This window comes from Megalops cyprinoides, chromosome 7, assembly GCF_013368585.1.
Source record: "Megalops cyprinoides isolate fMegCyp1 chromosome 7, fMegCyp1.pri, whole genome shotgun sequence".
NCBI lineage: Eukaryota > Metazoa > Chordata > Actinopteri > Elopiformes > Megalopidae > Megalops > Megalops cyprinoides.
In genome coordinates this window covers 17,689,683-17,705,051 of record NC_050589.1, presented here as the reverse complement: position 1 = coordinate 17,705,051, position 15,369 = coordinate 17,689,683, and the positions used below count along the sequence as shown (strand labels likewise).

Genomic DNA, 15,369 nt, shown 5'->3' with positions numbered 1-15,369 from the left:
GCTAAAGTTATGAATTAGAAGAAGAAGTACTGTGCCATCAGCTGTGCGTACAATTTCACCACCAAGAAAACAAATAATTTAAAGCCTTCATTACATCAAAACCGAGGCCTTCGGTTTGGACCAAAGTGAACGAATGTGCCAGTGCTATACAGAGGAAGCCATCCATGAGATTTGTTTCAAGAAAAATAGCCCACTGCACTGGGCATGTAAACTATGCACGCACCAACTGCATGGAAATGATCATGTAAGTGTCATAACAGCAGACATTCATCGTCTTAAATGAAACCTTAAATGAAAGGATAGACTATCCTTTCAGTTCTGCAGGCATAAAATCCAGTGTATTCTTGCTGATTATGGAACTGCATTGCAAGCAAAAGACAAGAAAAAAAAACAATAAAGGATACTGCTACAGCATATTTCAAAAAGAAATAACAGATATTTCAAGATCAAAAAGTAACCAGTTTTGGACTTTATTCCTGATCAAAATTCCAGTTATGAAATGAAATATTAGACATATTCAAATAAATAATTGACATATTTGAATAAAGCTGTAGATCTCTGATTTTATTTATTAATATGCATCAATGACTAACAAATCATATAAATAATGTTTTTTCATCATTAAAGATTTTGAAATGTTTAACCAAAACACATTGTTGAATGAGGAGATGTGACTCCTTCACGTACTGTACTCTGTCCGAGCGATGTGTCCATGTTTCATGTTTGTATCCTGTGAAGTGCTGCCTCTTCCCATTCTGTCAGGACAGTGATTTTTTTACTTTTATGTGTATTAATTGTATTAATTGTCATCTAATGTTTTCTTGGGCTGCCAGATGTTATTACTATCTGCACACCAGCCTCATATGTTTCTTTGCTGAATCACTAGGTCTCTATCTTTCTCTCTGTGTCCTTCTCCTCATCTCTCTCTCTCTCTATCTCCCCCTGTATAATCCGCTCAGTGCTGCTGCAGGTTTCTCACTGCAGTCTTTGCTGTTCCATCCCAGCTACCGCATTGCTGTATTACAGGGGGGTGCCTGCATTGCGCAGGCTTGGCCAATACTCCCATCCCCTCCAAGGAGCATAAAACTGCCTGGGCCACAGTGAATAGTCGGTGCTGTATGAGGTCGCAGCCACAGGTAAGAGGCAGTCTGCCTTAGTGTATAACCTCTTCTATAGCTTCGGGGTGGGAGGTGGGTTGGGGGTTGCCATGTTGTGTCGGATTGCTTTCACAAAGCACCTAGGGTTGCAGCGCAGATGTTTTGTCAGATTTTCATCATTCCTGTGGATGTACATTCACAGACAGAAATGATTTAATGTGTGCTAATTGGGGGAAAAAAATCCATATAAATATTTTATCACAGCACAAACACAAAAATTGTAATGAATTTCAAAAACAAAATTAATCTGTCTTGTGTCATACTCTAGGGAGTTGGAGAGATATGCTGCAGAAAGTTTTTCAGCATCCAATAATTGCTACTTTGATGCATGCAAACAGTTCATTTGATGTTTTTTATTCCTTCCAGGGCACATACAGCACACAGTATAAACCATTATTTTTGTCTCCATATGCCCTGACAGGGCTATTTAAAATTTACCCTGGGCATTACATGTGTCTGATGTATAAAAACAATTATTTACTAAAATGACAGTGTAGATATGCTTACCAGTACAGTAACATTTCAAGCATACATTTATGTTGTACAGTATGTTGCATTTAGTTACATTAATTGCTATTTTGTTTAAATGTACAAGGCCATTTGAAATGTACAGTAAACAAGATACATGGGTACATTATATATATCCTGGTGTCAAGTTATGTGATGTTTATTAAATTACATATATTAATTGATGGTTTCCATTTTAATTTTATGTCTTTACAGCTGTCATTCTTTATACTTCATAAATAACAGTTAATAAATTAACAAAGCAGGTTAAATATTCATTGGATATCACAGTTACAGAAATATTACTGTTCACATTTTCTTACTCAGACTCAAACCAGTGTCAAATCACACATATTTTCCTATGGCTATTACCTTTGAACATGGCAGCGATTGTCATCTCCAAAGGAGAAGAAGAGTTACATTATCAAGGGGCTATCTGCAACAGTCATAAATTTAGAGCATCTGGCATGGTTTTCCTATTCCACTTGAAATGAACAAAATATTCTATGGCTGTATACTGAAACAACATTTAGAATAAGCTCCTTTTTTTCTTTTACATGACTATGTTACAAAATTGTTTACTGAATCAGTGTGATAAAGCCATCCATTTTCTGGAGATCATGGTTTTCTTATTTTTAACACACTGAGCTGTAATTCACTGTTCTCATTCCATGTATAAGTATTCAATTTATTTTCTTGGCTAGTGTATAAAACCTAGTGTCTAATTGGATTGTTTGCCTAATTCCAAATTCAACAAAGATTCTTTTCAGTTTGTAATGGTGGCTTTTGAGCTTTACATTAACAGTAAGTTACTCTTTAATTTTAAATCATTACACAAAATCTATTCAGTTAGAGGAATTATTTGAAAAAGACATTTATGGCCAAGGAGGGCAGACACTGGTGCTGGGCTCTTGTTATTAGTTTCACATGAATGTCACCCATTGCAATAAAGAATTATAATTAAAATGATCATCTTGTTTCACAAGGGTGCAAGTATTATTTAATTATCATGTGTTCCTGCGTATGACTTTGCTTGTCTGTACTTCATCTCACTGTCTAGTGACAAGCATTAACGTTTTATCATGTAAAATTGTTTGTGAGAAAAACAAGTAGTAAGTATCTAGCCAAGACAATATAATTAGATTTGGTGTACCATAATTTAAAATATATACAGTATAATAAATAAATAAATAAATTAATAAATTAAATAAATAAATAAATAAATTAATACACTCATTCAATTGTATTCTTAATATTAAAGAACGTCTTTGCTAAATGTCACATTAACACATTTTAGATAGCTAGCTGTCTACTTTATAGGAGTTCACAATTAAATGCGCTGGGCTCACTAGTTCGTCTGAAGCCAGAGAGGCAAAGTCAGACAGCTGACTAGTCCAAAGGCAGACAACCTGATGGGACTCTATTCACAGGAATCCTTACTTTGCTATTCAGGACAGACAAAACAGAGAGGTAGCAATTGTTTTTTGCTGTAAAAAGCGGTTTGTCAGTTTAGTCAAACGCTGTTGACAGTTCGCCTTTTATTTTGGTTGTGTAATGTTGCGGCTTTGGCTGTTTTTCCACTTTGAACTCAAGGTGTCAAATAACAAAGTCTTGGCCACATATTCACCACCAATTTCCAGACACTATCTTCTAACAGTGTGATTGTCTCTTTCTTAATGAATGTTATAGTTTGATTAAGAAATTACATCGACAGACGTTGTGAAACGTTCCATTACTAATTATTCGTTTATTCGTTTATTCAGGCGTTCATTGACAAAAAGATGCAAGTCATTCACCACCACTGCCAACAAGGTTGTCCGGTGTACAAAAAAAAAAAAAACTTAAAATGTGACAACATACAGAGAATTCAGAATATAAAATGCGGAGGTCTTGCATTGTGTGGAATTCAGAGGGTGAATTATATCTGGAATGAGTCAGGGGGAAAAAAATGTTTAAAAATAATCCTTGCTGCAGACTGAGCAAGCAATGCAGACTGCAAACATAGTTTCAACACTATCTGTATGAACAATGTTATTACTGACAAACAGCACTATCCATTTCAAGTGCTAGTCCTCACTGCAGCTGAGTGGAATCGCTTACCATATGTGAAGTCGTAGCAGTGCAAGGGATGGCAAGCTGGGGTTTTTTGGTAAGAGGAGCACAAGGGATGCAGTAGGCCTCTATGAAGCAATGTGGAAATATCTTTGATTGGGCAATCTGCTTTCATAATGACTGTAATTGGACCTTTTATTTGGTTTACTTCCATCTGCAACAGTTCAAAGCTAGCTGGCTGAGATTCTGTTTGTATGTGTTGAATTGAGCAGCTGGATTTGGGTCATAGAATAGAAGAAATTATGAGTTAGCATATTAATTGTGCTTCTGATGGTAGGTGCATTAGTGCTTGGTTTCTGGGTATGTTTCATAAGGCAGCATGCACAGCCTGTAATGTTTTATGTGTGCCAAGTTGGGAGAAGTAAGAAATGTTTCATTTATAGCATGAAACCTTGATTGGCAAAATGAATAGAATAAGCCATTTTGAATGTAAATGTGAGCTTTGAAGTAACTGGATCAGCAATCGAAATTGTCCATTGATGATGCTAGTATTGTTAGTAATTGAGACCAAGAGGGTACTGTTATTTATGGTTACAGAACTTGAGTTCAGTACCATGTTGGTAAAACTTGCAATTCAAAAACAGAAGTGTTGTGCTACATTCATTAATCAGAGGGTTCATCTCTCTGACATGTAACCAAATCTATCTACAAACAATATATTATGCCATACATGCTAGCCCACTCTCCTCTACATCCTTGTGACACCTGGACACCTTTCACCTGTGGGGTTGCATGCCCCCTGTCTGTTCAAGCTCCCATTTGGTGGAATGGGCTTCTCACGGTGGTACTGACATGAGAGGTCCTTGCCATCTTCCAGCAGGGACTGAGGAACCACTTTTTCAGACTGTACTTTGGCTCCCTTTGATAATCGTTTGATAATTGCACTTTAATCCTTCCTTTTGTATAGCTCCTTTGGGGTATTATAACACTGATTAATACACTGACACTAGTTACAATATTGACAATTTCATTATAGTAGTGCAATCATTATCCATGGCCACATTTCTATGAGAAGTACCAGAGTATTCACTGTATTATACTTTGACACTGACACCTGTATACTGTATTGATGTTCATAGAGGCTTATTAGTTTCAGCATTGTACCTTAACTTACCTTGCCTGATCTGCCTGAGCAGTGCTTTTGTTCCTGAGGCTCAATCCAAGTTCTCAGAATGGGGAAGGAGAAGATCCACATCAACATCGTTGTCATTGGCCACGTGGACTCTGGCAAGTCCACCACCACTGGTCACCTCATCTACAAGTGCGGAGGCATCGACAAGAGGACCATTGAGAAGTTTGAGAAGGAGGCTGCTGAGGTAGGGCCAGTGTATGAAAAAAAAACTTCCACAGTGAGGGTATGTGGGCTAGAGGACCTCTGTATGTTAAAGCTTCAGTGAGGGTTTGTGGGTAATAGGGCCATTGTGTGATAAACCTTTGTAGAGGTTTATGTGTGGGTAGTAACTAATGGGTAATTCAATTTCACAATTACACAGACAATAACAAACCTGTTTTAAATGAAGCTGATTGAAGCAGATCTGCAATTGGACAACTGGTGAGTTAATGATTTAGAGTGGGATCCCATTAATGTTTACATAGACATTTAACACACATTGTTAAAACATTTCAGGTTTTTTTTTTTGGGGGGGGGGGGGGGGGGGGGGCGTTGAGGGTACAGCTTAAGGTTCTCCTTCACAAGGAAATAGGCCCTGTGTATGAAACAGCTTTGATGAGGGTTTGTGGGTAATTGCACTGACAAGCACCAAGCCCAGGAGCAGCAAAGACAGACTGGCAGGACCCTGCATATGTTTCAGATCAGCAGAACATCAGTAGACTGCTGCAGACTCTTAGATCAGCTACGGACAGCAGGAATGGGTTTCAAAGGTATTCACATCCAAATGGCCTGAAAATGTGCCTTTCTCTTAGTCTGGCCTCAAAATCAGTCTTGTGCCTGTCAAGAAGCCTGCTTTGCTTTCACACATACACACGGTGGTGTCTTGAACTTGTTTATAGGTAGAATTAATCTTTTAAAAAGTATTCTGCCAAGCAGTAAATACAGAATCAAAGCCTGGAAATAGTGTTAGTACGTGGGGTCTATTTAGAAGGGGTGAGTCTGCTACGTGGTAAATGTCTGTATATTTGTAAAGCAGCCCTGCCCGGTGCATCACCTTCGGTGAAAATATGAACAAAAATCATTATACATGAGCTAGGGCGTTTGTTTTTGACTTTGTGACAATGACAGTGTCATTTATTTCTCTGTGATAAAGTACTGTGGGCTAAGTGCAATGGGAATGAATTATAATATTAGCCCACAGAATTATAATAGTCTACAGTGATTTAACAAACCCATAACTGACTGGGAGAACAAATTATTGTTATATCCTCCTTCCAGGGCTCAGACTGTTGTGTTCTTAACCTCAGTACCATGTTTTCACAGATGTGACCTTCGGCAACTCCGCAGAGCTTATTATGCAAAATTAACTGTTCTCTACTGTACATAGCTGTTAGCCCTCTGTTTCCTTTTTTGTCAGCATGGATTAATTGGGAGTTAAAGCAAATACATTTCTAGGGGTGGCACAAAGAATTTACTTCATGGGAGCTTGCAGAGCAATGATATTGATCAATGGGCCATTAAATGGCAATTTCAGCAGAAAAATGGCCTGAGAAATGTATTTGTAAACCGAGGTCCTGGGTCCTGTCCATAAAAGTGTCCTTAATTAGTGAGCTGCTATTGATCTGAGAGAACTGAGGTGAAAAGGTTAGAATGACTGGGATAAAAAAGGACTCAGCTTGGAGTTAACTACTGGGGTTTTAGAATGAACAAATAAGTAAATAACCTGTTCATATTACATACACATTCTCAAGGATTACTCAACAATATCAATCACCAGGTTAAGAGCTTTAATATGACTCCAAGGTTTTGTCTACATCATGCGTTGATCAAAATTTTTACAAAAAGCCTGACTGGTGAATATACATCTTTCTGAGAAGTCTGTCTGCTTTTTCAATGTGGGTTTACTTTATTCTTCTGCATTATTGTAGTGTAGTATGTTCTTGGATATATGGTATGTGTACTAATCTGTGGAAAAAATTCCCTCTTGTATCCCAGATGGGCAAGGGCTCCTTCAAGTATGCCTGGGTGTTGGACAAGCTGAAGGCTGAGCGGGAGCGCGGGATCACCATTGACATCTCCCTCTGGAAGTTCGAGACCACCAAGTACTACATCACCATTATTGACGCACCAGGCCACAGAGACTTCATCAAGAACATGATCACGGGGACCTCTCAGGTACAGTGCGGCAGCTCCCCCTGAGACACCCAGACTCAAACACATTAGAGGTGCACTTAAAGGACACCAGTGCCTGTTTGCTGAAACAGTGTCAGTGGTGTGCCTAGCTTTGATCAGTCAAACGTTATATTCATCGAACCACTGTAAGTGCAGAGTGAAATCTGTGAATTTTGCCATTCAGGCTTTCACCTATCAGGTGATGAATGATGGTTGTGTTTTCAATGTGTGTTCAACGCTCATAATGTTCTGTACTCACTAACAGCTGAGTGTGCGTCCATTTACAGGCAGACTGTGCAGTCCTCATTGTGGCAGCCGGGGTCGGGGAGTTTGAGGCAGGGATCTCGAAGAACGGGCAGACGAGGGAGCACGCCCTTCTGGCCTACACACTGGGCGTGAAGCAGCTCATCGTGGGAGTCAACAAGATGGACTCCACCGAGCCGCCCTACAGCGAGAAGCGCTATGACGAGATTGTGAAGGAGGTCAGCGCTTACATCAAGAAGATCGGCTACACCCCGGCCGCCGTGCCCTTTGTGCCCATCTCTGGTTGGCATGGGGACAACATGCTGGAGCCCTCCCCAAATGTGAGTCGCCTGCACCCACTTCCCACCTCCCCTCACACCTTCCCTTGCACCCCAACAAATTTTTTCTCTCCTCTTGGTTTGATAGTTATTTGCTTCAAAATGTGAGCTCTGAAGTCAGTGTTAGATTGTTCAAGTTCAGTAAGATTTGCATTTTTTGCGCAGCAAGGAGATGCGACAAGCAAAAACATGGAGCACAGATTTATATCATAGTATTATCAATTTAATAATGGATTCTAGTGGCACAATGATTACTCGCTCAACACTACTCGGACATAGAGAACAAATCTCCTGGTTGTATTTTACTTTTTAGCCCAGGATAAAGAAGTAATAACATGGTACAAAATGGCACACAGAAACAGGCACAATGTGTCCAATAGTCACGTTGTTACAGTCATGATTACACTTAGATGAAGTGGTATTAGAACTGTACAATGTTACCAGTCCGATTTATACTAAGGACACTTCAGTTGGCCTTCTTCAGTTTACAGTAACAGTGGTTGAGATAACAACATCAGTTCAAACAAACCAGAATATAAAAATAGATCTGAATACATCAAAAACATTACTTCAGATAATGGATAAAATCTATGCAGGGGAAATTATTACAATACGTAACAGACTGTATTCCATCTGTGCCATTGCTGATTCTTAGGTAGATCATAGCTTGGCAGTCTATTTTTCAAACCATGTATGCCTTTCTGTGAAAAATGTGGGTGAGCAACCACTATCTGGGAATTAATTATTGTGTATATTCTTCTATTATTATAGCATCCTTTTTGACATAATAATGGAAACTAAATACATTTGTCTGTGTCTGCTAATTAATTTTGATTTTGAATTGTCTCTGCTTAATTTTTGTTCAAGGATTTCATAAACCTGTAAAGTAATGAAGCATTTCAACAGTCTTTGTAATTTAAATGAACTCCTTGGAACCAGAAGTACCATAGACTGTAGACATAGACATAGAACCAGCATATAAGCAAATGGATATGAGTGTTTTGTGGTATTTATTATTGGTATTTATCAAGGCTATGTGATTCTCCTTCCTGAAATATGCCTTATCCTGATGACTGCTTACAGTTCCACAGCTGTCCACAAGTTGTCACCATTTCTTTATATGACACACAGTTTTCTTTTGAGATACTAATTGTTTTATTCCTCTGGCAGAGACACCTATTTTAAATGTTATTATAAATATGACAATAATTAAATTACAATGTTCTTTTTAGCAAAATAAAAAATATAAATACATGATACTAAAACTTACTACATGAGAGTGAGAAGTGTTTAGGGAGTCCACAATAATAAAGACAAGGAAGATAATTGTATTTGTCATGAACTGGGAATTCCCAGATTGCCAAACTCATACCTGCTTTTGAATGAGGCAAACAAGCCTAAAGTCCTAATATTTTTCAATGCATTCAATGCATTGTGTTTTTATATATGCATATAGTTGTGTGTGGGAGTTGAACAGATCACAAGTGTTAGCAGGTGACAGCATAGTCAGGGAAACAATCTTCTGCCAAGATTTTACTGATGTGGAAATTAATTCAGCTGAAATTAACCTTGAGGCAATGAATTCTGACATGCACCATTGTTGATTTCCTGGTATTATGATGCATATTATTTTGAATTAAGGATGCAGTTTTAAAGGAATGATCATGTATAATACAGTAAAATGATTTACAGTGAAAAAACAACACAACACTGAAGTCCCTCAATAACATGTTCAGCTTCAGGTCAAATGAATGTGACATACAGAATTTTTATGACATTTATTTTCATTTGTTATTAATTGATTTTTGAACATCTGAAAGCGTTTCACTGTTTCTATACCCTTTGACCTGAACCTGAATATGCTTATGCCAGTTGCAATACTTTAGTTTTAAATGCATAGCTTTGGTGTCTAGAAAAAAAGAGGACAAGGAAGCAGAGTGGTGTATTGGTGACAAGGCTCGTAACCCAAAGGTTGCCAGTTCAGTTCACCCTGCTGTTGTACCCATGAGCAAGTTAACCCACATTGCCTTAGTAACTATCAAGCTATATAAAAAGGTAACATTTTCAGGTTGTAAAAAACTATCTGTCAAGCAAAAACAGTCAGTCACAGAAATATTTTGAATTAACGAGTAAATTTATATATTAAACAGTAGATTAATACAGAAATACAGTGTAGTTAATATTCCTAGTATGTGCGTATCATTGACATTTTAGGAAGAAGATACACTGACATTTTAATATTGCTTCATGGGTTATGTCATTACTCCATTTGTCATTTATTCATCATTTACTCATCCAAAACTTGCCGTCTCCAGACAGAAACATTAGCAAAGAGACGGTGTACTCTTTTTCAGCATGTCTGGTGAGCTGCTGTCTTTGTACTCTGCAGATGCCCTGGTTCAAAGGCTGGAAGCTGGACAGGAAAGAGCACCATGCAAGCGGAGTCACTCTGCTTGAGGCCCTGGACACCATCATGCCCCCAACACGGCCCACAGACAAGCCCCTCCGCCTGCCTCTGCAAGATGTCTACAAGATCGGAGGTACAGTGGGTTCCACACCGTTACCACAATGCTACACTGCAAATGCTCATACATGGGGAAGATCAGAACCTACACCCTCACACACATAAAGATGAATAGAAGCAAAAACCTCACACACACACAGGTGGTTAGAGCCAGGTGTGATACATATCTCGATGATCTGAAGCAATTCCCTTGTGTGTAACTGTAGAGGTTCTAGATCAATGCTTAGCCATTACTGTACAGTTACCATTGTGCTGTGATGATATGTGATAACACATTTTTATCCACCCATAACAACAGGTATTGGGACAGTGCCGGTAGGACGGGTGGAGACAGGGATTCTGAGGCCCAGTATGGTGGTGACCTTTGCCCCTGTGAACATCACCACTGAGGTGAAGTCGGTTGAAATGCACCATGAAGCCCTCAACGAGGCTCTGCCCGGAGACAATGTGGGCTTCAACGTGAAGAACGTGTCTGTGAAGGACATCAGGCGAGGAAACGTGTGCGGGGACAGCAAGTCTGACCCACCCCAGGAAGCCTCTGCATTCACGGCCCAGGTCAGGAGGGTGTGGCCCTCAAAACCCCACCAGAACTGCATTTGTCCACAGATCAATCAGCACTTAGCTGTCCCTAGTGCACATATTGCAATTTTCAACCCAGCTTGGCGCTTTTATTATCCTTGCAAATTCTTGGTGAAGTTGGGTGTGTGTGCAGCAAAATCATAAGTCAACTTTACACCTTAAATTGTGTGGTGCGTCATGTCCTATGAGTGATAATAATTCACACATTTCATGAGCTGCAAGTGGATATCTAGCAGCTGTGAAATCTTAACCGAATCCTGTTCAGTGTTTGGTTACATGAGCAGTGAGGGACTGCCAGCAGCCAATGGAAAACATGCAAACATAATGTGTCAACAAAAATCAACTGTTTTCTTAGTAGTTAGTGTTTCCTGTAGAACCAGTGGAAGAAGCAGTGAAAGGGCTGTGAAATAACACAGATGAAATGTACAAGACATGAGCTCTAGGCTGAACATACACACTGGACACTGGACTGAGTAATGTATTTAGCTGTGGTAAGAGCATGTGGGTTTATTTAATCCATTCCCAACCCGCTAAAACTATAAACAACAGAAGCACAATAAGTGGAAATAAGTAGCCAATTAGCCTGATGGAAACAACTGGTGACTCTGTGTCCACAGACTTCTGGTAAGTGTGTTATAGCCTTTATAGGACTTCATCAGTCACCAGTGGGCGGGACCATACGGCTTCAAAATCAGCCGGACACACAGTATGATTCCCAGATTGCGAAACCCATGTGGTGTGTCCACTCCTACTCCTCCGATGCTGTAATAATGCATGTCATGTTTACACTCACAAGCAATTGTCCATAATGGTAATATGTGTAATAGGCTTTACTTTATCCATCAGCACTGCAGAGGGCCTGGAATGCCACAGTTCATTTGAGCACTCATCCACCTGATTCAACTAAATATTTTCCTTAAAGTGCTGTCGACAGCAATGCCCAAAGGACCCTCAACATCAATTATTCTTTCAATCTGATGATTTTAAAATTGACCACAAATTATTTCTGACTTGTCTCATTATAAATACAGAAATACAAAGGTGCTTCACATTGCAGATAGTTTAGGAATTGCTGTGTACAACTCTTAGTTGATGCTCACCTCTCAGACACATGATAAAATGAGGCACTCTCCGTCGTGCCACCATTCTGAATTGATTTAACTGTGGTCTTAACAAAGCCATTTCATGTGCTATCCCAGTTTGTAAATTGTTAGCAACTTGGAGAGTGCTGGAAACGATGCTGGGCTCCAGCCCTCCAGAGTTAACATTGGTCATACAGGGTGCATCAATTTTTCAAAAGGTTAGATCTCTCTAATCTTTCCCACTTTCTCAAAAAATGATTTCAAAGACACCTATGCCCTTAAAAATTCTTTTTGTGCTTTGATGAAAATCAATGCTATCTTCTGATTCTGTCTGTTGAGTTCTGTTACTTTGTGATGTGGATTCATAATGCATGAATTGCTCTTCCAGGCCCTGCCTCTTGGTCTCTCTTCCTCTCTTTCCCCCTCTCTCCCTCTCTTCATGTCTTTTCCCCTCTCCCTCTCAGCCTCTGTGTCTCTCCCATCTATCTTTCTCTCTCCTTCTTTGACACCCTCTCTGTGTCTTCCAGGTGATTATCCTGAACCACCCTGGCCAGATCAGTGCAGGATACTCCCCTGTTATTGACTGCCACACTGCCCACATCGCCTGCCGCTTCGCCGAGCTCAAGGAGAAGATTGACCGCCGCTCCGGAAAGAAGCTGGAGGACGACCCCAAGACCCTCAAATCTGGAGATGCTGCCATTGTGGAAATGGTCCCTGGGAAGCCCATGTGTGTGGAGAGTTTCTCCAAGTACCCACCCCTGGGTGAGCCTCCCCCTCCACCCCCCCAGCCCCTCGGACTCCTGGTCTCACTCAGCTAGCAGCCATGCTATTCACGTGTCATTAACCAATTTAAACCACTGACGCACTTTTCAGAATTCCACTTATTTCCTCAGGCCAACATGTGAGCTCTCACATCTTGTTCTTGTTCCTAAACTAAAGCTGTTTTGCTTGCAAACAAACAAACCCGGAGGCAAAGCGCATAGCCAGTCTGGTTCCTTTCACACACTGTATCAGATTACTTTGATTTACACCGAAAAGTATAGAACAGAGGTCTGTTGAACTCTCTGCTCTTACTTTCTGTTTTAATTGTTTGCAGCAACTCATTTTGCACACACTTGCACAATAATTACAAGTGTCGTTTTCCAGCCATGTAATATTCATTATTTCTACTAACCAGGCCAGATTATAGTGCAGTTTGTTCACGGATAATTTGCTCTTAACCTGAGAAATCTTTGAGAGCTGCTGCAAAAAAGAGTTGACCAGTCATATCCAGTGCAGTAGGGTGCAGTAGGCTGACAGCACAGACCACATCCATATAACCTTGCTCAGGGCCGATGTGTGGTCACTGAGAACAGGGGTCAGTGAAACAGAAAAAACATGAAAACATAAAAACTTTTTACCAGCATGAAATGAGCTCATCACTGAGATGACACAAAGGCCCTTTCAGGCCCTCATTGTTGATCAGGCTCTTTTAGCAAAGCAGGCTTGGATGCTCACATTTAAAGTGGAAGAAAAGGTAGAAAAGGTAGATTGTTTGTGTATAGCTGTCTATGGCTTGCTACTTCATGATGAATAACTGTGACTGAAAACATAAGTTCTTTTGTCCAGGGTATATACTGGCTGTTAATGCACAAAGAATAGGAATAGTAGTGGGGGGCATGGTGTGCCTCCCTATTACAGTAATAAAATGGTCCCACACAGGACCTGAATGATGTGTAGCTATGTTTAGCATGACCCTTGAAAGGCATCATTTGTAGAAAGGCTGCTGAATCCTCATAACAACTACATCAGTAAGGTAGTGCTTGACAGATAGCACCACTAACTAGAGAATGGACCAGAAAATCAGAGAGAACAGCTGCCTTTATTAGGATGTGGTTCAAGGCTCTATGCTATATTGAGGACAATTAGTATTATGTGAAGCTGTGTGTGAATGAGCTAGTCACTGCTCCCTCTCCTCTCTTTACCTGTGTGTGTATGTGTATGTGTGTATGTATGCGTGTGTATGAAATAGGCCGATTTGCCGTTAGGGACATGCGGCAGACAGTGGCTGTTGGTGTCATTAAGAACGTCGAGAAGAAGACCAGCGGCGCCGGAAAGATCACCAAGTCGGCCCAGAAGGCCCAGAAATCTGGCAAATGAATTGAGCGGCGTCAGAACGGGAGCACCTCGCCCGAAAATCTCCAGCCCCCTGCCGAGCTCCAGCACCACCTCCCTGCCGGGCATGCCCACACATGTGCTTGTAACACACTCTTTGTCAATGACTGGATGTTAACCATCAAAGTTCAATGGAAGTTCTTCAAGAGGAAAAGCATGCCCCTGCATTCCTTAGGCTACTTGTGAATTTTACCATTAAACTAGTCCAAGCATTGCGCTGCTGTCAGTATTGTTATTTCAGCACAAACATGGGCTGCAGACAGAGGGGAATCTGTCTGGGGTGAACTAAGCAAATAGTTCACCCAAAGGAGATGAATGGCTCCCCTCTTCATCAAATGTCACTCAAGGAGTTGTTGTGAAAAAAAGAAACATTTTTGCTAGAGCTTAATCCAGCGCCTAATGATGTAGAATATTTATTGCGGTGTGTTGCAAAGAACTAACCACTAGGGGGCAGGCCTCTTCCAAATATCAATATGTAAATCTTAGCCAAGAGCAAAAATGGTAAATGTGTTTATTTGTTCATGGAGATGGACTGTAAATTTCAATGATCTGATTGTAAATTTTCATTTCAAAATCACCCCCCCAAGCAAAAAAAAAAAAAAAACAGAAGTAATGACTTCATTTGAAATCTAATCTTGCTTTTTTTCCTTGCTTTGGTCAGCAACATAATCAATCCAGTATGGAAATAGTTTTGAATTTGTTGAAGCTTTTATATTTCTGTTGTTAATTACAGTTTAGTACTGGACTCTGGTGCAAAATATTTTATGATTAGGAAAAAAAATGATGTTATGACATTGTACAATCATTTTTAGCTTACTCATGCAATATGTCAGGATTATTCATTTATACCAAGTGATTTTGAATGCAGTTCTTTATTTTACATGATGCTGTCTGTCTTCATGTTTTATAATAACCTTTCATCTGGACAGCCACACCGCTATGTTTGAGTCAACCTCTGCAAAGTGTAGAAGCTAAGCATGGGCAGGGCCTTTAACAGGACACTCTGCCACGTAAATCTGTGTTGATGCTTGAGAAAGCTGATGCTTAGCCAGTAATGGGAACGCTTCCCTACTGACCAGTTTAAACCAATCTTCCAATTTGCTGATAACCATGTTGTGGGAAACCTCCCTAATGACACATTATGCTGAACTGTCAACTCTCTGTGGTCACATTCGCTGCAATTAATTGATTAAAATGGCAATGTTTTATTCAGCTTTCAGCTTTGCCTTCTCTTGAATACACTGTGTTTGTATTTTAAACACACCGAACAAAGTGCAGTCCTACTTTTCAGAGCAAACCTACACTGCTTTACAGAGTGAATTCCCATGATAATGAACAATGTTTTTCATATACTTAGACACACCGGATGCATACAGCTGTGTGCGTGGGA

The 15,369-nt window shown here is 40.0% G+C and overlaps 1 protein-coding gene across 1 annotated transcript; it reads left to right on the top strand.

Annotated features, from left to right (window-relative positions):
* Nucleotides 1-205: 205 nt before the first annotated feature.
* On the top strand, nucleotides 206-14,558 carry eef1a2 (eukaryotic translation elongation factor 1 alpha 2). The gene is made up of 9 exons (XM_036533957.1): nucleotides 206-244; nucleotides 1,005-1,136; nucleotides 4,913-5,092; nucleotides 6,883-7,062; nucleotides 7,347-7,643; nucleotides 10,030-10,180; nucleotides 10,463-10,719; nucleotides 12,353-12,587; nucleotides 13,837-14,558. Exons 3-9 carry the CDS (start codon nucleotides 4,949-4,951, stop codon nucleotides 13,962-13,964), a joined length of 1,392 nt encoding a protein of 463 aa, XP_036389850.1. The 5' UTR covers nucleotides 206-244; nucleotides 1,005-1,136; nucleotides 4,913-4,948; the 3' UTR covers nucleotides 13,965-14,558.
* The last annotated feature ends 811 nt before the right edge of the window (nucleotides 14,559-15,369 follow it).

Excerpts from the sequence above, each read along its gene's own strand:
- eef1a2 (XM_036533957.1), top strand. The coding sequence starts at position 4,949 with ATGGGGAAGGAGAAGATCCACATCAACATCGTTGTCATTGGCCACGTG. Across the intron at positions 7,063-7,346 it reads TGATCACGGGGACCTCTCAG|GCAGACTGTGCAGTCCTCAT; the intron begins GTACAGTGCGGC and ends GTCCATTTACAG. Across the intron at positions 10,181-10,462 it reads AGATGTCTACAAGATCGGAG|GTATTGGGACAGTGCCGGTA; the intron begins GTACAGTGGGTT and ends CCATAACAACAG.